This window comes from Eupeodes corollae, unplaced genomic scaffold, assembly GCF_945859685.1.
Source record: "Eupeodes corollae unplaced genomic scaffold, idEupCoro1.1 scaffold_176, whole genome shotgun sequence".
NCBI lineage: Eukaryota > Metazoa > Arthropoda > Insecta > Diptera > Syrphidae > Eupeodes > Eupeodes corollae.
The window spans coordinates 68,868-89,872 of record NW_026605158.1 but is presented as its reverse complement, the minus strand read 5'-3'; the positions used below and the strand labels follow the sequence as shown (position 1 = coordinate 89,872).

Genomic DNA, 21,005 nt, shown 5'->3' with positions numbered 1-21,005 from the left:
ATCAAGATCTATCATTATAGATATAGATGAGTCATTTTGGAGCATCCTGAAGGATTTTTGATGTTCTAGACGAAAATCAAATCACACCCAAAACCATCACCTGATCCTTCCCAACCCCCAAAATCGATCAAGACTTCAAAATAGATACTTGACATGTACTAGAAAAAGATACTCCTAATCAAGATCTATCATTATAGATATAGATGAGTCATTTTGGAGCATCCTGAAGGATTTTTATTGTTCTAGACGAAAATCAAATCACACCCAAAACCATCACCTGATCCTTCCCAATCCCCAAAATCGATCAAGACTTCAAAATAGATACTTGACATGTACTAGAAAAAGATACTCCTAATCAAGATCTATCATTATAGATATAGATGAGTCATTTTGGAGCATCCTGAAGGATTTTTGATGTTCTAGACGAAAATCAAATCACACCCAAAACCATCAACTGATCCTTCCCAACCCCCAAAATCGATCAAGACTTCAAAATAGATACTTGACATGTACTAGAAAAAGATACTCCTAATCAAGATCTATCATTATAGATATAGATGAGTCATTTTGGAGCATCCTGAAGGATTTTTGATGTTCTAGACGAAAATCAAATCACACCCAAAACCATCACCTGATCCTTCCCAACCCCCAAAATCGATCAAGACTTCAAAATAGATACTTGACATGTACTAGAAAAAGATACTCCTAATCAAGATCTATCATTATAGATATAGATGAGTCATTTTGGAGCATCCTGAAGGATTTTTGATGTTCTAGACGAAAATCAAATCACACCCAAAACCATCACCTGATCCTTCCCAACCCCCAAAATCGATCAAGACTTCAAAATAGATACTTGACATGTACTAGAAAAAGATACTCCTAATCAAGATCTATCATTATAGATATAGATGAGTCATTTTGGAGCATCCTGAAGGATTTTTGATGTTCTAGACGAAAATCAAATCACACCCAAAACCATCACCTGATCCTTCCCAACCCCCAAAATCGATCAAGACTTCAAAATAGATACTTGACATGTACTAGAAAAAGATACTCCTAATCAAGATCTATCATTATAGATATAGATGAGTCATTTTGGAGCATCCTGAAGGATTTTTGATGTTCTAGACGAAAATCAAATCACACCCAAAACCATCACCTGATCCTTCCCAACCCCCAAAATCGATCAAGACTTCAAAATAGATACTTGACATGTGCTAGAAAAAGATACTCCTAATCAAGATCTATCATTATAGATATAGATAAGTCATTTTGGAGCATCCTGAAGGATTTTTGATGTTCTAGACGAAAATCAAATCACACCCAAAACCATCACCTGATCCTTCCCAACCCCCAAAATCGATCAAGACTTCAAAATAGATACTTGACATGTACTAGAAAAAGATACTCCTAATCAAGATCTATCATTATAGATATAGATGAGTCATTTTGGAGCATCCTGAAGGATTTTTGATGTTCTAGACGAAAATCAAATCACACCCAAAACCATCACCTGATCCTTCCCAACCCCCAAAATCGATCAAGACTTCAAAATAGATACTTGACATGTACTAGAAAAAGATACTCCTAATCAAGATCTATCATTATAGATATAGATGAGTCATTTTGGAGCATCCTGAAGGATTTTTGATGTTCTAGACGAAAATCAAATCACACCCAAAACCATCACCTGATCCTTCCCAACCCCCAAAATCGATCAAGACTTCAAAATAGATACTTGACATGTACTAGAAAAAGATACTCCTAATCAAGATCTATCATTATAGATATAGATGAGTCATTTTGGAGCATCCTGAAGGATATTTGATGTTCTAGACGAAAATCAAATCACACCCAAAACCATCACCTGATCCTTCCCAACCACCAAAATCGATCAAGACTTCAAAATAGATACTTGACATGTACTAGAAAAAGATACTCCTAATCAAGATCTATCATTATAGATATAGATGAGTCATTTTGGAGCATCCTGAAGGATTTTTATTGTTCTAGACGAAAATCAAATCACACCCAAAACCATCACCTGATCCTTCCCAATCCCCAAAATCGATCAAGACTTCAAAATAGATACTTGACATGTACTAGAAAAAGATACTCCTAATCAAGATCTATCATTATAGATATAGATGAGTCATTTTGGAGCATCCTGAAGGATTTTTGATGTTCTAGACGAAAATCAAATCACACCCAAAACCATCAACTGATCCTTCCCAACCCCCAAAATCGATCAAGACTTCAAAATAGATACTTGACATGTACTAGAAAAAGATACTCCTAATCAAGATCTATCATTATAGATATAGATGAGTCATTTTGGAGCATCCTGAAGGATTTTTGATGTTCTAGACGAAAATCAAATCACACCCAAAACCATCACCTGATCCTTCCCAACCCCCAAAATCGATCAAGACTTCAAAATAGATACTTGACATGTACTAGAAAAAGATACTCCTAATCAAGATCTATCATTATAGATATAGATGAGTCATTTTGGAGCATCCTGAAGGATTTTTGATGTTCTAGACGAAAATCAAATCACACCCAAAACCATCACCTGATCCTTCCCAACCCCCAAAATCGATCAAGACTTCAAAATAGATACTTGACATGTACTAGAAAAAGATACTCCTAATCAAGATCTATCATTATAGATATAGATGAGTCATTTTGGAGCATCCTGAAGGATTTTTGATGTTCTAGACGAAAATCAAATCACACCCAAAACCATCACCTGATCCTTCCCAACCCCCAAAATCGATCAAGACTTCAAAATAGATACTTGACATGTACTAGAAAAAGATACTCCTAATCAAGATCTATCATTATAGATATAGATGAGTCATTTTGGAGCATCCTGAAGGATTTTTGATGTTCTAGACGAAAATCAAATCACACCCAAAACCATCACCTGATCCTTCCCAACCCCCAAAATCGATCAAGACTTCAAAATAGATACTTGACATGTGCTAGAAAAAGATACTCCTAATCAAGATCTATCATTATAGATATAGATAAGTCATTTTGGAGCATCCTGAAGGATTTTTGATGTTCTAGACGAAAATCAAATCACACCCAAAACCATCACCTGATCCTTCCCAACCCCCAAAATCGATCAAGACTTCAAAATAGATACTTGACATGTACTAGAAAAAGATACTCCTAATCAAGATCTATCATTATAGATATAGATGAGTCATTTTGGAGCATCCTGAAGGATTTTTGATGTTCTAGACGAAAATCAAATCACACCCAAAACCATCACCTGATCCTTCCCAACCCCCAAAATCGATCAAGACTTCAAAATAGATACTTGACATGTACTAGAAAAAGATACTCCTAATCAAGATCTATCATTATAGATATAGATGAGTCATTTTGGAGCATCCTGAAGGATTTTTGATGTTCTAGACGAAAATCAAATCACACCCAAAACCATCACCTGATCCTTCCCAACCCCCAAAATCGATCAAGACTTCAAAATAGATACTTGACATGTACTAGAAAAAGATACTCCTAATCAAGATCTATCATTATAGATATAGATGAGTCATTTTGGAGCATCCTGAAGGATATTTGATGTTCTAGACGAAAATCAAATCACACCCAAAACCATCACCTGATCCTTCCCAACCACCAAAATCGATCAAGACTTCAAAATAGATACTTGACATGTACTAGAAAAAGATACTCCTAATCAAGATCTATCATTATAGATATAGATGAGTCATTTTGGAGCATCCTGAAGGATTTTTGATGTTTGTATCGAACTGCATGAGATTTACAACCTCAGCAGTCGATGGTTCCAGAAATAAATAGAAGGCAAATAGAACCTATGTAAATTGTAAATAACTTAACGAAGGTGAAGTCTTCGTTCTGTGAACGAAAGCTCTTAAAAAACGTTTCGATAAGTTTTGTTTTTAGTCTTAATATAAGTTGCAAGAAGGACGGTCGCAGGTTTTAATTGAATAAAGATCGACAGTGGTTTTTATATATTTTTCCACTCTAAAATTCATTGTGTTTTTACTTTTAATTTCGAAGGTTTTTGTTTTATAAAAGGTAAGCTGGGCTAAGATACACTTGGTCCATGTAGAGCCGGATAAGTACCAGTGCGGGAAGGTATAAATTAAAAAAAAAAATCAAAAAAGAAAAAAAGCAGCGTGTTGTGACAATTTACCAAGGAAGGGGCTGGAAGGAAGTTTTGTACAAAGCTACAAAACGAAGTAAGGAATTTTATTGGTCACTGAATTAATTTAAATATATTTGTATACCAAAATTTACATATATTTCTATACCAAACTTGAAGGCAATTTGGTTTTATTCAAAAAGTACAGTCCACTAGCATTGAGCGTTATATACACTTACAAAATATATTAGAATGATGGAAACGCTATTTTTTCTCCTTCCTTCAGTTTATTCTTAATTAAGCAGCATTGCAAAAACAATGTACGCTTGGAAAGATCTCAGTTTGTTGAAACAACAAACACAAGCTCGAAGGAACCGCTGGCCTGTGTGCCGTGGCTAAGGAGGAAGGAAGATGGCAATAGTCAGAGTGACTACCATCATAAATACATAAGGGATTATGTGCAAGCAGGTATATAAATTCTGAACTGGGATTTTGTTCAGTCTTCTGTTCAGTTGGTGTTTATTAATCAGTGCGCGCAGTCGTGTCATCGTTTTAAATTATATCGCAACTATTCTCAACAAAAAAAAATAAAAATTATCAACATTTACCTACGTTAAATAGCAAAAAAGAAGGTATTTATGGTTATAAACATTTTTCTTTTGTGCCGTGCTGTGCTGTGTGGTTATTTCCTTTTTTCTTTTGCATCAAATTGTGTTGTGCATCAAATTGTGTATCTGCTTGTGCGGCGGGTTGTATTTATTTTTTCTTAGTTTCTTCTCTTCTCCTTCGCCAGACGCCAAGTAGATTGTGTAGAGTGTGTATATGGTTAGGTAGGCTAGCGCTGTGTGTGCGCTTGTGCGAGGGGATGAAAAACACGTGTACATAACACAGTGATGAGCGTAGTATATACCTAGTGTATATTTTGGAGGGAAAAGCAGGCACTCAGCTGCAGACGTGTGGCTGAGTGGAAATGAGGAGAAGGTATATAAAGCCGGTGGAACTCAAAGTACAGTAGTACGAGTTGCCATTATTAAGAGCAGGAAATAATACGAGAGAAGGGGTTGAATAAATTAAAATTTTATTTTGAACCAATTATAGCCGGTGAGATTGGAGGTTAATAAAAAAGATAAAATAAAAGTTAGGACTTCTAATAAAAACGCACAACTTTCAAAATAAGAAAACACAAAATAAATACAGACGAATCTGTATGAACAATTTTTTTTGGTTTATTTAGGTAGGGGTAATCTTCAATGCAGTTGACATTTCATTGTAGGGCAATCACGGGAATTCGCATACTGGGAAGCACACTCTTTTTCTTCAGTACCTACTGCGGAGTACTTTCGTGATTGCCAATTCTTTTTTATTAGGGGTAACGAAATGAGGGAAGTGAGCAACAGCACAGACAGTAGCACGACACATAGGGTATCTCAGACGAATTGCATAATGGGAAATATATTTTTATTTATTTCTTTTTTTAAGTACCTACTGCAATCGGACTGAGATAATATCATTCATGTACAATGTTATATACTTTTCATTCTTCTCTTTTTCTTTTAAAATAATAGATAAAAACATAATGGAAGGAGCAAACCATGAATACTTATTCGAGAAGGGCCGGCACACGGTCAGCAGGATGCTCTCCTATACGAAGATGGAGGGGTTCCAGGAGTCGTCACAGGGGGAGCTCGAGGTGAGACTCGAGGCGCTTAAAAACGCGTGGCGGCAGATGCAGGAGAGTGAAGGAATACTCGCTCAAAAAAATGATCTTCTGGTGAGCTTGGAGATTGAGCGAAAGAGCGTGGAATCTGAGGTGGAATTCTTCCAAGCATCCACTAATTTGAGGAGCAGGATTGGCAAGCTAATCGCAGCCAAAGCAGGAGCAGGAGATGCACCCCCTATCGCTGTGCAGGTAAACATGCCGTTTGCCCAGCACGACGTAAAGAATACGTGGGGCGAATTTGACGGCAGCTATACGAAATGGCAGGGCTTCCGCGATCGGTTTGTCGCTGCTGTGCATGACAACGACAAGATCGCGCCGGCATACAAATTCTCGTACCTGAAGGCATCATTAACTGGCAGAGCGAATGCGCTCGGAGAATGGCAGCTCTCCGACCAAAATTATTATGAGGCATGGAAGCGGATGGAGGAAGTATATAACAAAAAGTATGCTACGTGCAGGGAACTTTTAAGGCATTTCTTTAGGCTGCCCATGCTTGAAGGTACTCCAAAGGCAGCGGAGCTTCAGAGAATGTCAAACACTTGCCACGAAACTATGAGGCAGCTGGCAGCGCAGGGTGTCCCAACAGACAATTGGGACATGATTATTGTCCAAGTGCTTCATGAGAAGCTGGATCAGGAGACAGCTTGCAAGTGGGAAGAGTCGCGCACAACCGAGTTGCCGACTGCGAAGGAGTTTTGCCTGTTCCTGGACAAGCGAGCTGAAGCACTAGGAAGTGCAATGGACAATAGGAGGAAGGAGACTATTCAGCAGGTGCCAAGAATGGATTCTAGTCGAAGGGGCAACATGGTTGCACCAAGCAGGAAGCAGGCGGAGGTAAAAAAACGCCCGTGCCATCTATGCAGGTCGATGGAACATCCATTGTGGTGCTGTCCAGAATTCAACGCCCTAAGTCTAAGGGCCAGGCAGGACTTTGTCCTCGAAAAGCAATTATGTCCAAACTGCTTAAAGACGGGACACGTTGTGCGTGATTGCTATCAGGGGCCCTGTCTGAAATGTCCGAATAGGCCATCACATAACAGCGTGTTGTGCCCAATGAAGGTGATTGGGAAGGTCGAGGCCACGGTCTTGAACATACAAGATGGCAGGAAACGGAAGAACGGACCACAAGTAGACTCGAAGAAGAAGTCGGATTGACTAACTCCATGGCCGGCGAAACGGCCGCGCTCGGAGGACAAAAAGCAGGAAGCAGGGCGGACGGAAAATGTTGCATAATCAGACGAGGTCGATTCCTGGAACGATTTTAAAAGAAACAATTTAAATAAATGTGAAGTCAAAGCTTATTCTAATTCCTTTAATTGTAGTTTAGAGGGAAGATTTTCTCTGATGCCAACGGCTCAGGTGAGGGTCGAACTAGATGGCAGAAAATATGGTCCTATACGTGCACTTATAGACACAGGTGCACAGCCCAATCTAATAAGCCATCAGTTACAAAATAGGTTATCATTGAGCAAAACAGCAGTTACACGCAGGTTGATTGGAGTGGAAGGGGAACCCTTTCACATTAAATACAAAACTACGCTCAAGGTAAGCCCATGGTTTAACTCGCAGGACACAATAGAGCAAGAATTTTATATACTACCGCAGAATAGTAAATGGCAACCAGTTGTGCCTACACACGATTTGGAAATGCCAAAGATGGATATTGTAGGGCGGCCGTTGGCTGACCCTGAGTTTTGGAAGGCTGGTCCCGTGGACCTGTTGCTAGGTTGCAGGTTTGCGGCAGCATCTTTTCTGTCCATTTTAGACAGACAGGCAAGTAGATTATTGTGCATTGAAACGCTGTTTGGGAAGGTTGTCTTAGGAGAATTTGAAGGGAAAGCAATAGTCAATACAGAGCAGGGGTTGAATATTATAGCAATAGATAATAACCAACTGCATGAATCCCTCAAACGATTATGGCAGTTGGATGACATTGAATCGTTATCAAACAGATCACAGGAGCAAGAACAGGTAGAACAGAATTTCATCAATACGTATTCACGTGATGATTCTGGTAGAGTTATTGCCACAATTCCTTTAAAGGAATCAGCAGGGGAGATTGGTAGTTCAGAACTTATGGCAAAACGAAGGTTTTTAGCTTTGGAAAGGAAATTACAGAATGATTTAGGAACAAAACAAAAATATGTTGATTTCATGAGGGAATATGAAAGGATGGGTCACATGACACCAGTGACTGGTGCGACTCACAGCAGAATAATATACCACATACCGCACCACTGTGTTGCGAAGAAGTTCAGAGTCGTATTCGACGCTAGCTGCAGGACAATGAAGGGAATTTCGCTTAACGAAGTGCAAATGTTAGGTGAAAAGTTACAAAAGGATCTACATGAGATTCTGATGCGCTTCAGAAGGCATCGAGTAGCAATAAGTGCAGACATAAAGATGATGTTCCGCATGGTGAAGATTGCAAGAGAACAATGGGACTTGCAAAGAATTTTTTGGAGGGAAAATCCCAATGACAGGTTGAAGGAATATTGGCTCACTGTAGTCACCTATGGCATGACGTCTTCGGCACATAATGCTGTTCGAGCATTGATACAATGTGCGAAGGATGCAGAACATGAATTTCCCGATGCAGCTAGAGCTATAATTGAGGATTTCTATATGGATGACTGCACTACAGGTGCTGATTCTGAACAGAAAGCGATCGAGTTATCGAAAGACATCGATCAAGTATTGAAGGGTGCAGGGTTTGAGCTCAGGAAATGGAAATCGAATTCCAAAGCGTTAGTAAGGAATATGAATTATGAAGAACAGGAATCAATTTTGTTTGAAGATGATGAGAAATCTTCAATATTAGGCATTAAATGGCTATTAGAAAAGGATCAGTTCACATTTGTGGTGAAATCACCAGTGACTGAGCAGGCAATGACAAAAAGAAAGATAGTAAGTTGCGTGGCTCAGCTTTATGATCCTAATGGATTTATAGCACCCGTAACGATAGTAGGAAAAATTCTTATTCAAGATATATGGCGACTAAACGTCGACTGGGATGAGAGATTACCGAAGGAAATAGAAAAAAGATAGGAAGATGTATGGAAGGAAATAAGGTTCTTAGAAAAGGTTAAGATTGATAGATGGATAGGAACAGCGGAAGGTATAAGGAAGGAAATACATGGTTTTTCAGATGCATCGGAAAGAGCATACGGAGCAGTGATTTACGTAAGGACGATAGGTCCGAACGGAAAAATTTCAACTAGTCTTTTGACAGCAAAAACGCGTGTTGCACCTCTTAAGACAATAACCATTCCAAGATTGGAGCTAGCAGCGGCCGAGCTTCTAGGACGGTTAGTAGTAGAGGTTATGAAATCAATGGAGTGGAAAGATGCGGAGTACAATCTCTGGACGGATTCGCTGGTCACATTACATTGGATTAATAAATTGCCATGCAATTTAAAAACATTTGTGGCAAATCGGGTTGCATCCATACAGACTAATACGGAAGTCAAAAGGTGGAGGCATGTTGGTACGAAGGAGAATCCAGCAGATCTTTTGAGCAGGGGCGTTCGACCACATTTGTTGATCGACAACAATTTGTGGCTGCATGGTCCAGAGTGGCTTTCAAAGCAGCGATCATCCTGGTCATCTGAAAAGTTTGTGCCAAATGTTTCAGATGGGGGGAGGGATGAAATAAAGGTACATATGATAATGAGGTTTACAGAACCATTATCTATACACGTGAAAGGGTCAGGACAAGGGATTCCAATAATTGAGTATGCATCCTCTTTGGAAAAGGCACTTAATATAATAAGTTTTACATTCCGATTTATCCATGCTACTAGAGCAAAGATAGAGAAGCGGAAGCAGGATGAAGGAAAGCCGAGATATTCTCGACGGCAAATAGGAAAGAAGGTAGACAGGAAAGATTGCGCAGGAGCAGTGTATCAACCATCTTCTGAGGAGAAGATTGGAGCAATTGATTATCTGCTAAAGAAGGAACAGGAAAAATATTATGGGAAGGAAATTGCTTGCATAGGAAAAGACAAATGTCTTTCTGAAAAAAGCAGGATTCAGTCGTTTAAAACCGATTTTGGATGGAAAAAAGATCTTAAGGGTCGGAGGGAGGTTGGAAAGAGCAGAGATGGAATATGAAAGAAGGCATCCTGCTATCGTACCGTGTGGTTCGCGGTTAGCTTGGTTGATTATGGATAGTGCTCATAGAGCAACAAAACATGGTGGGGTGCAAGTTATGATGCAATACTTACGCCAGAGATTCTGGATACCGAAGGTTAGGAGTGAGCTAAGGAACTTCTTGCACAAGTGTGTGGTTTGTGTGAGATACAACCACCGCTTTGAAATGCAATTGATGTCTGACTTACCCTCAGAGAGGGTAACTGCAGGAAAGGCTTTTTTACACACAGGGGTAGATTATGCAGGTCCTTTCGACATAAAAATGATAAATAGGACAGGAGAGCAAATTATAAAGCAGAAATGTTGGGTTTCTGTCTTTGTCTGTCTCAAAACTAGGGCAGTGCATATTGATTTGGTCTCGGACCTTACATCGTATGCTTTCATTGCATGTTACGAAAGGTTCATTGCGCGCAGGGGAAGGTGTCAAAGATTATATAGTGACAATGGCACAGCCTTTGTTGGTGCAGCGAAGGAATTACGGAAGGCTAAAGAGCGTTGGCTCGTGAAGGAAACTTTTGAACATTTATATTTTAAAGGTACAGAATGAAAATTTATGACACCTGCGGCGCCACACCAAGGTGGCATCTATGAAGCTGCGGTGAAGTCAATGAAATATCATTTGACAAGGATCGTAGGCATGAAGGTACTAGCATATGAACAATTTCTAACTCTACTTACAGGCATAGAAGGAATTTTGAATTCAAGGCCGCTACATCCGTTGAGTGACGACCCGAACGACTTGCAGGCGTTAACGCCGGGACACTTTGTGGTAGGGGAACCACTTGTGCTACCATTGCCATTTGCGACCAATGAATTACCAGACACGAAGGGGCTAAGGCTGTGGAGAGAGCGGAAGACGATGCTCGAACATTTTTGGGCTAGGTGGAAAGAAGAATATCTTTCAACTCTATATGAAAGGAAGAAATGGCGCAGGGAGAAATATGGTCTCAGGATAGGACAGCTATGCATCATAAAGAGCATGATGCAGCATGGGCAATGGGTCGGATTTCACAACTTATTCCAAGCAGGGATGGCTTGGTGCGAAGCGTTGTTATTCAAACAGCGACCAATCAACTGACAAGGCCGGTGCAAAAGATTTGCATGATTCCGATGGAGGAAGAATAATGATTACAACAATTTATTATATTTATATGTATATCTGATATTATGCAAGGTAGGGTATTCACATAGAATAAAAAGAGAAAGAGTAGGAAAACCGTAGGTTTTCGCCGGGACTGTATCGAACTGCATGAGATTTTCAACCTCAGCAGTCGATGGTTCCAGAAATAAATAGAAGGCAAATAGAACCTATGTAAATTGTAAATAACTTAACGAAGGTGAAGTCTTCGTTCTGTGAACGAAAGCTCTTAAAAAACGTTTCGATAAGTTTTGTTTTTAGTCTTAATATAAGTTGCAAGAAGGACGGTCGCAGGTTTTAATTGAATAAAGATCGACAGTGGTTTTTATATATTTTTCCACTCTAAAATTCATTGTGTTTTTACTTTTAATTTCGAAGGTTTTTGTTTTATAAAAGGTAAGCTGGGCTACGATACAATGTTCTAGACGAAAATCAAATCACACCCAAAACCATCACCTGATCCTTCCCAACCCCCAAAATCGATCAAGACTTCAAAATAGATACTTGACATGTACTAGAAAAAGATACTCCTAATCAAGATCTATCATTATAGATATAGATGAGTCATTTTGGAGCATCCTGAAGGATTTTTGATGTTCTAGACGAAAATCAAATCACACCCAAAACCATCACCTGATCCTTCCCAACCCCCAAAATCGATCAAGACTTTAAAATAGATACTTGACATGTACTAGAAAAAGATACTCCTAATCAAGATCTATCATTATAGATATAGATGAGTCATTTTGGAGCATCCTGAAGGATTTTTGATGTTCTAGACGAAAATCAAATCACACCCAAAACCATCACCTGATCCTTCCCAACCCCCAAAATCGATCAAGACTTCAAAATAGATACTTGCCATGTACTAGAAAAAGATACTCCTAATCAAGATCTATCATTATAGATATAGATGAGTCATTTTGGAGCATCCTGAAGGATTTTTGATGTTCTAGACGAAAATCAAATCACACCCAAAACCATCACCTGATCCTTCCCAACCCCCAAAATCGATCAAGACTTCAAAATAGATACTTGACATGTACTAGAAAAAGATACTCCTAATCAAGATCTATCATTATAGATATAGATGAGTCATTTTGGAGCATCCTGAAGGATTTTTGATGTTCTAGACGAAAATCAAATCACACCCAAAACCATCACCTGATCCTTCCCAACCCCCAAAATCGATCAAGACTTCAAAATAGATACTTGACATGTACTAGAAAAAGATACTCTTAATCAAGATCTATCATTATAGATATAGATGAGTCATTTTGGAGCATCCTGAAGGATTTTTGATGTTCTAGACGAAAATCAAATCACACCCAAAACCATCACCTGATCCTTCCCAACCCCCAAAATCGATCAAGACTTCAAAATAGATACTTGGCATGTACTAGAAAAAGATACTCCTAATCAAGATCTATCATTATAGATATAGATGAGTCATTTTGGAGCATCCTGAAGGATTTTTGATGTTCTAGACGAAAATCAAATCACACCCAAAACCATCACCTGATCCTTCCCAACCCCCAAAATCGATCAAGACTTCAAAATAGATACTTGACATGTACTAGAAAAAGATACTCCTAATCAAGATCTATCATTATAGATATAGATGAGTCATTTTGGAGTATATTGAAGGATTTTTGATGTTCTAGACGAAAATCAAATCACACCCAAAACCATCACCTGATCCTTTCCAACCCCCAAAATCGATCAAGACTTCAAAATAGATACTTGACATGTACTAGAAAAAGATACTCCTAATCAAGATCTATCATTATAGATATAGATGAGTCATTTTGGAGCATCCTGAAGGATTTTTGATGTTCTAGACGAAAATCAAATCACACCCAAAACCATCACCTGATCCTTCCCAACCCCCAAAATCGATCAAGACTTCAAAATAGATACTTGACATGTACTAGAAAAAGATACTCCTAATCAAGATCTATCATTATAAATATAGATGAGTCATTTTGGAGCATCCTGAAGGATTTTTGATGTTCTAGACGAAAATCAAATCACACCCAAAACCATCACCTGATCCTTCCCAACCCCCAAAATCGATCAAGACTTCAAAAAAGATACTTGACATGTACTAGAAAAAGATACTCCTAATCAAGATCTATCATTATAGATATAGATGAGTCATTTTGGAGCATCCTGAAGGATTTTTGATGTTCTAGACGAAAATCAAATCACACCCAAAACCATCACCTGATCCTTCCCAACCCCCAAAATCGATCAAGACTTCAAAATAGATACTTGACATGTACTAGAAAAAGATACTCCTAATCAAGATCTATCATTATAGATATAGATGAGTCATTTTGGAGCATCCTGAAGGATTTTTGATGTTCTAGACGAAAATCAAATCACACCCAAAACCATCACCTGATCCTTCCCAACCCCCAAAATCGATCAAGACTTCAAAATAGATACTTGACATGTACTAGAAAAAGATACTCCTAATCAAGATCTATCATTATAGATATAGATGAGTCATTTTGGAGCATCCTGAAGGATTTTTGATGTTCTAGACGAAAATCAAATCACACCCAAAACCATCACCTGATCCTTCCCAACCCCCAAAATCGATCAAGACTTCAAAATAGATACTTGACATGTACTAGAAAAAGATACTCCTAATCAAGATCTATCATTATAGATATAGATGAGTCATTTTGGAGCATCCTGAAGGATTTTTGATGTTCTAGACGAAAATCAAATCACACCCAAAACCATCACCTGATCCTTCCCAATCCCCAAAATCGATCAAGACTTCAAAATAGATACTTGACATGTACTAGAAAAAGATACTCCTAATCAAGATCTATCATTATAGATATAGATGAGTCATTTTGGAGCATCCTGAAGGATTTTTGATGTTCTAGACGAAAATCAAATCACACCCAAAACCATCACCTGATCCTTCCCAACCCCCAAAATCGATCAAGACTTCAAAATAGATACTTGACATGTACTAAAAAAAGATACTCCTAATCAAGATCTATCATAATAGATATAGATGAGTCATTTTGGAGCATCCTGAAGGATTTTTGATGTTCTAGACGAAAATCAAATCACACCCAAAACCATCACTTGATCCTTCCCAACCCCCAAAATCGATCAAGACTTCAAAATAGATACTTGACATGTACTAGAAAAAGATACTCCTAATCAAGATCTATCATTATAGATATAGATGAGTCATTTTGGAGCATCCTGAAGGATTTTTGATGTTCTAGACGAAAATCAAATCACACCCAAAACCATCACCTGATCCTTCCCAACCCCCAAAATCGATCGAAACATCAAAATCCTGAAGGATTTTTGATGTTCTAGACGAAAATAAAATCACACCCAAAACCATCACTTGATCCTTCCCAACCCCCAAAATCGATCAAGACTTCAAAATAGATACTTGAACTGTACTAGAAAAAGATACTCCTAATCAAGATCTATCATTATAGATATAGATGAGTCATTTTGGAGCATCCTGAAGGATTTTTGATGTTCTAGACGAAAATCAAATCACACCCAAAACCATCACCTGATCCTTCCCAACCCCCAAAATCGATCAAGACTTCAAAATAGATACTTGACATGTACTAGAAAAAGATACTCCTAATCAAGATCTATCATTATAGATATAGATGAGTCATTTTGGAGCATCCTGAAGGATTTTTGATGTTCTAGACGAAAATCAAATCACACCCAAAACCATCACCTGATCCTTCCCAACCCCCAAAATCGATCAAGACTTCAAAATAGATACTTGACATGTACTAGAAAAAGATACTCCTAATCAAGATCTATCATTATAGATATAGATGAGTCATTTTGGAGCATCCTGAAGGATTTTTAATGTTCTAGACGAAAATCAAATCACACCCAAAACCATCACCTGATCCTTCCCAACCCCCAAAATCGATCAAGACTTCAAAATAGATACTTGACATGTACTAGAAAAAGATACTCCTAATCAAGATCTATCATTATAGATATAGATGAGTCATTTTGGAGCATCCTGAAGGATTTTTGATGTTCTAGACGAAAATGAAATCACACCCAAAACCATCACCTGATCCTTCCCAACCCCCAAAATCGATCAAGACTTCAAAATAGATACTTGACATGTACTAGAAAAAGATACTCCTAATCAAGATCTATCATTATAGATATAGATGAGTCATTTTGGAGCATCCTGAAGGATTTTTGATGTTCTAGACGAAAATCAAATCACACCCAAAACCATCACCTGATCCTTCCCAACGCCCAAAATCGATCAAGACTTCAAAATAGATACTTGACATGTACTAGAAAAAGATACTCCTAATCAAGATCTATCATTATAGATATAGATGAGTCATTTTGGAGCATCCTGAAGGATTTTTGATGTTCTAGGCGAAAATCAAATCACACCCAAAACCATCACCTGATCCTTCCCAACCCCCAAAATCGATCAAGACTTCAAAATAGATACTTGACATGTACTAGAAAAAGATACTCCTAATCAAGATCTATCATTATAGATATAGATGAGTCATTTTGGAGCATCCTGAAGGATTTTTGATGTTCTAGACGAAAATCAAATCACACCCAAAACCATCACCTGATCCTTCCCAACCCCCAAAATCGATCAAGACTTCAAAATAGATACTTGACATGTACTAGAAAAAGATACTCCTAATCAAGATCTATCATTATAGATATAGATGAGTCATTTTGGAGCATCCTGAAGGATTTTTGATGTTCTAGACGAAAATCAAATCACACCCAAAACCATCACCTGATCCTTTCCAACCCCCAAAATCGATCAAGACTTCAAAATAGATACTTGACATGTACTAGAAAAAGATACTCCTAATCAAGATCTATCATTATAGATATAGATGAGTCATTTTGGAGCATCCTGAAGGATTTTTGATGTTCTAGACGAAAATCAAATCACACCCAAAACCATCACCTGATCCTTCCCAACCCCCAAAATCTATCAAGACTTCAAAATAGATACTTGACATGTACTAGAAAAAGATACTCTTAATCAAGATCTATCATTATAGATATAGATGAGTCATTTTGGAGCATCCTGAAGGATTTTTGATGTTCTAGACGAAAATCAAATCACACCCAAAACCATCACCTGATCCTTCCCAACCCCCAAAATCCATCAAGACTTCAAAATAGATACTTGACATGTACTAGAAAAAGATACTCCTAATCAAGATCTATCATTATAGATATAGATGAGTCATTTTGGAGCATCCTGAAGGATTTTTGATGTTCTAGACGAAAATCAAATCACACCCAAAACCATCACCTGATCCTTCCCAACCCCCAAAATCGATCAAGACTTCAAAATAGATACTTGACATGTACTAGAAAAAGATACTCCTAATCAAGATCTATCATTATAGATATAGATGAGTCATTTTGGAGCATCCTGAAGGATTTTTGATGTTCTAGACGAAAATCAAATCACACCCAAAACCATCACCTGATCCTTCCCAACCCCCAAAATCGATCAAGACTTCAAAATAGATACTTGACATGTACTAGAAAAAGATACTCCTAATCAAGATCTATCATTATAGATATAGATGAGTCATTTTGGAGCATCCTGAAGGATTTTTGATGTTCTAGACGAAAATCAAATCACACCCAAAACCATCACCTGATCCTTCCCAAACCCCAAAATCGATCAAGACTTCAAAATAGATACTTGACATGTACTAGAAAAAGATACCAGTAATCAAGATCTATCATTATAGATATAGATGAGTCATTTTGGAGCATCCTGAAGGATTTTTGATGTTCTAGACGAAAATCAAATCACACCCAAAACCATCACCTGATCCTTCCCAACCCCCAAAATCGATCAAGACTTCAAAATAGATACTTGACATGTACTAGAAAAAGATACTCCTAATCAAGATCTATCATTATAGATATAGATGAGTCATTTTGGAGCATCCTGAAGGATTTTTGATGTTCTAGACGAAAATCGAATCACACCCAAAACCATCACCTGATCCTTCCCAACCCCCAAAATCGATCAAGACTTCAAAATAGATACTTGACATGTACTAGAAAAAGATACTCCTAATCAAGATCTATCATTATAGATATAGATGAGTCATTTTAGAGCATCCTAAAGGATTTTTGATGTTCTAGACGAAAATCAAATCACACCCAAAACCATCACCTGATCCTTCCCAACCCCCAAAATCGATCAAGACTTCAAAATAGATACTTGACATGTACTAGAAAAAGATACTCCTAATCAAGATCTATCATTATAGATATAGATGAGTCATTTTGGAGCATCCTGAAGGATTTTTGATGTTCTAGACGAAAATCAAATCACACCCAAAACCATCACCTGATCCTTCCCAACCCCCAAAATCGATCAAGACTTCAAAATAGATACTTGACATGTACTAGAAAAAGATACTCCTAATCAAGATCTATCATTATAGATATAGATGAGTCATTTTGGAGCATCCTGAAGGATTTTTGATGTTCTAGACGAAAATCAAATCACACCCAAAACCATCACCTGATCCTTCCCAACCCCCAAAATCGATCAAGACTTCAAAATAGATACTTGACATGTACTAGAAAAAGATACTCCTAATCAAGATCTATCATTTTAGATATAGATGAGTCATTTTGGAGCATCCTGAAGGATTTTTGATGTTCTAGACGAAAATCAAATCACACCCAAAACCATCACCTGATCCTTCCCAACCCCCAAAATCGATTAAGACTTCAAAATAGATACTTGACATGTACTAGAAAAAGATACTCCTAATCAAGATCTATCATTATAGATATAGATGAGTCATTTTGGAGCATCCTGAAGGATTTTTGATGTTCTAGACGAAAATCAAATCACACCCAAAACCATCACCTGATCCTTCCCAACCCCCAAAATCGATCAAGACTTCAAAATAGATACTTGACATGTACTAGAAAAAGATACTCCTAATCAAGATCTATCATTATAGATATAGATGAGTCATTTTGGAGCATCCTGAAGGATTTTTGATGTTCTAGACGAAAATCAAATCACACCCAAAACCATCACCTGATCCTTCCCAACCCCCAAAATCGATCAAGACTTCAAAATAGATACTTGACATGTACTAGAAAAAGATACTCCTAATCAAGATCTATCATTATAGATATAGATGAGTCATTTTGGAGCATCCTGAAGGATTTTTGATGTTCTAGACGAAAATCAAATCACACCCAAAACCATCACCTGATCCTTCCCAACCCCCAAAATCGATCAAGACTTCAAAATAGATACTTGACATGTACTAGAAAAAGATACTCCTAATCAAGATCTATCATTATAGATATAGATGAGTCATTTTGGAGCATCCTGAAGGATTTTTGATGTTCTAGACGAAAATCAAATCACACCCAAAACCATCACCTGATCCTTCCCAACCCCCAAAATCGATCAAGACTTCAAAATAGATACTTGACATGTACTAGAAAAAGATACTCCTAATCAAGATCTATCATTATAGATATAGATGAGTCATTTTGGAGCATCCTGAAGGATTTTTGATGTTCTAGACGAAAATCAAATCACACCCAAAACCATCACCTGATCCTTCCGAACCCCCAAAATCGATCAAGACTTCAAAATAGATACTTGACATGTACTAGAAAAAGATACTCCTAATCAAGATCTATCATTTTAGATATAGATGAGTCATTTTGGAGCATCCTGAAGGATTTTTGATGTTCTAGACGAAAATCAAATCACACCCAAAACCATCACCTGATCCTTCCCAACCCCCAAAATCGATTAAGACTTCAAAATAGATACTTGACATGTACTAGAAAAAGATACTCCTAATCAAGATCTATCATTATAGATATAGATGAGTCATTTTGGAGCATCCTGAAGGATTTTTGATGTTCTAGACGAAAATCAAATCACACCCAAAACCATCACCTGATCCTTCCCAACCCCCAAAATCGATCAAGACTTCAAAATAGATACTTGACATGTACTAGAAAAAGATACTCCTAATCAAGATCTATCATTATAGATATAGATGAGTCATTTTGGAGCATCCTGAAGGATTTTTGATGTTCTAGACGAAAATCAAATCACACCCAAAACCATCACCTGATCCATCCCAACCCCCAAAATCGATCAAGACTTCAAAATAGATACTTGACATGTACTAGAAAAAGATACTCCTAATCAAGATCTATCATTATAGATATAGATGAGTCATTTTGGAGCATCCTGAAGGATTTTTGATGTTCTAGACGAAAATCAAATCACACCCAAAACCATCACCTGATCCTTCCCAACCCCCAAAATCGATCAAGACTTCAAAATAGATACTTGACATGTACTAGAAAAAGATACTCCTAATCAAGATCTATCATTATAGATATAGATGAGTCATTTTGGAGCATCCTGAAGGATTTTTGATGTTCTAGACGAAAATCAAATCACACCCAAAACCATCACCTGATCCTTCCCAACCCCCAAAATCGATCAAGACTTCAAAATAGATACTTGACATGTACTAGAAAAAGATACTCCTAATCAAGATCTATCATTATAGATATAGATGAGTCATTTTGGAGCATCCTGAAGGATTTTTGATGTTCTAGACGAAAATCAAATCACACCCAAAACCATCACCTGATCCTTCCCAACCCCCAAAATCGATCAAGACTTCAAAATAGATACTTGACATGTACTAGAAAAAGATACTCCTAATCAAGATCTATCATTATAGATATAGATGAGTCATTTTGGAGCATCCTGAAGGATTTTTGATGTTCTAGACGAAAATCAAATCACACCCAAAACCATCACCTGATCCTTCCCAACCCCCAAAATCGATCAAGACTTCAAAATAGATACTTGACATGTACTAGAAAAAGATACTCCTAATCAAGATCTATCATTATAGATATAGATGAGTCATTTTGGAGCATCCTGAAGGATTTTTGATGTTCTAGACGAAAATCAAATCACACCCAAAACCATCACCTGATCCTTCCCAACCCCCAAAATCGATCAAGACTTCAAAATAGATACTTGACATGTACTAGAAAAAGATACTCCTAATCAAGATCTATCATTATAGATATAGATGAGTCATTTTGGAGCATCCTGAAGGATTTTTGATGTTCTAGACGAAAATCAAATCACACCCAAAACCATCACCTGATCCTTCCCAACCCCCAAAATCGATCAAGACTTCAAAATAGATACTTGACATGTACTAGAAAAAGATACTCCTAATCAAGATCTATCATTATAGATATAGATGAGTCATTTTGGAGCATCCTGAAGGATTTTTGATGTTCTAGACGAAAATCAAATCACACCCAAAACCATCACCTGATCCTTCCCAACCCCCAAAATCGATCAAGACTTCAAAATAGATACTTGACATGTACAAGAAAAAGATACTCCTAATCAAGATCTATCATTATAGATATAGATGAGTCATTTTGGAGCATCCTGAAGGATTTTTGATGTTCTAGACGAAAATCAAATCACACCCAAAACCATCACCTGATCCTTCCCAACCCCCAAAATCGATCAAGACTTCAAAATAGATACTTGACATGTACTAGAAAAAGATACTCCTAATCAAGATCTATCATTATAGATATAGATGAGTCATTTTGGAGCATCCTGAAGGATTTTTGATGTTCTAGACGAAAATCAAATCATACCCAAAACCATCACCTGATCCTTCCCAACCCCCAAAATCGATCAAGACTTCAAAATAGATACTTGACATGTACTAGAAAAAGATACTCCTAATCAAGATCTATCA

The 21,005-nt window shown here is 37.6% G+C and overlaps 2 protein-coding genes across 2 annotated transcripts; both read left to right on the top strand.

Annotated features, from left to right (window-relative positions):
- Nucleotides 1-4,621: 4,621 nt before the first annotated feature.
- Nucleotides 4,622-7,158, top strand: LOC129953462 (uncharacterized). The gene is made up of 2 exons (XM_056066710.1): nt 4,622-4,779; nt 5,713-7,158. Exon 2 carries the CDS (start codon nt 5,724-5,726, stop codon nt 7,020-7,022), a length of 1,299 nt encoding a protein of 432 aa, XP_055922685.1. The 5' UTR covers nt 4,622-4,779; nt 5,713-5,723; the 3' UTR covers nt 7,023-7,158.
- Nucleotides 7,159-7,211: 53 nt separating this feature from the next.
- LOC129953461 (uncharacterized) lies at nt 7,212-8,915 on the top strand. The gene has a single exon (XM_056066709.1). The coding sequence runs from the start codon at nt 7,212-7,214 to the stop codon at nt 8,913-8,915; it is 1,704 nt and encodes a 567-aa protein (XP_055922684.1).
- Nucleotides 8,916-21,005: the final 12,090 nt, after the last annotated feature.

Excerpts from the sequence above, each read along its gene's own strand:
- LOC129953462 (XM_056066710.1), top strand. The coding sequence starts at position 5,724 with ATGGAAGGAGCAAACCATGAATACTTATTCGAGAAGGGCCGGCACACG.
- LOC129953461 (XM_056066709.1), top strand. The coding sequence starts at position 7,212 with ATGCCAACGGCTCAGGTGAGGGTCGAACTAGATGGCAGAAAATATGGT.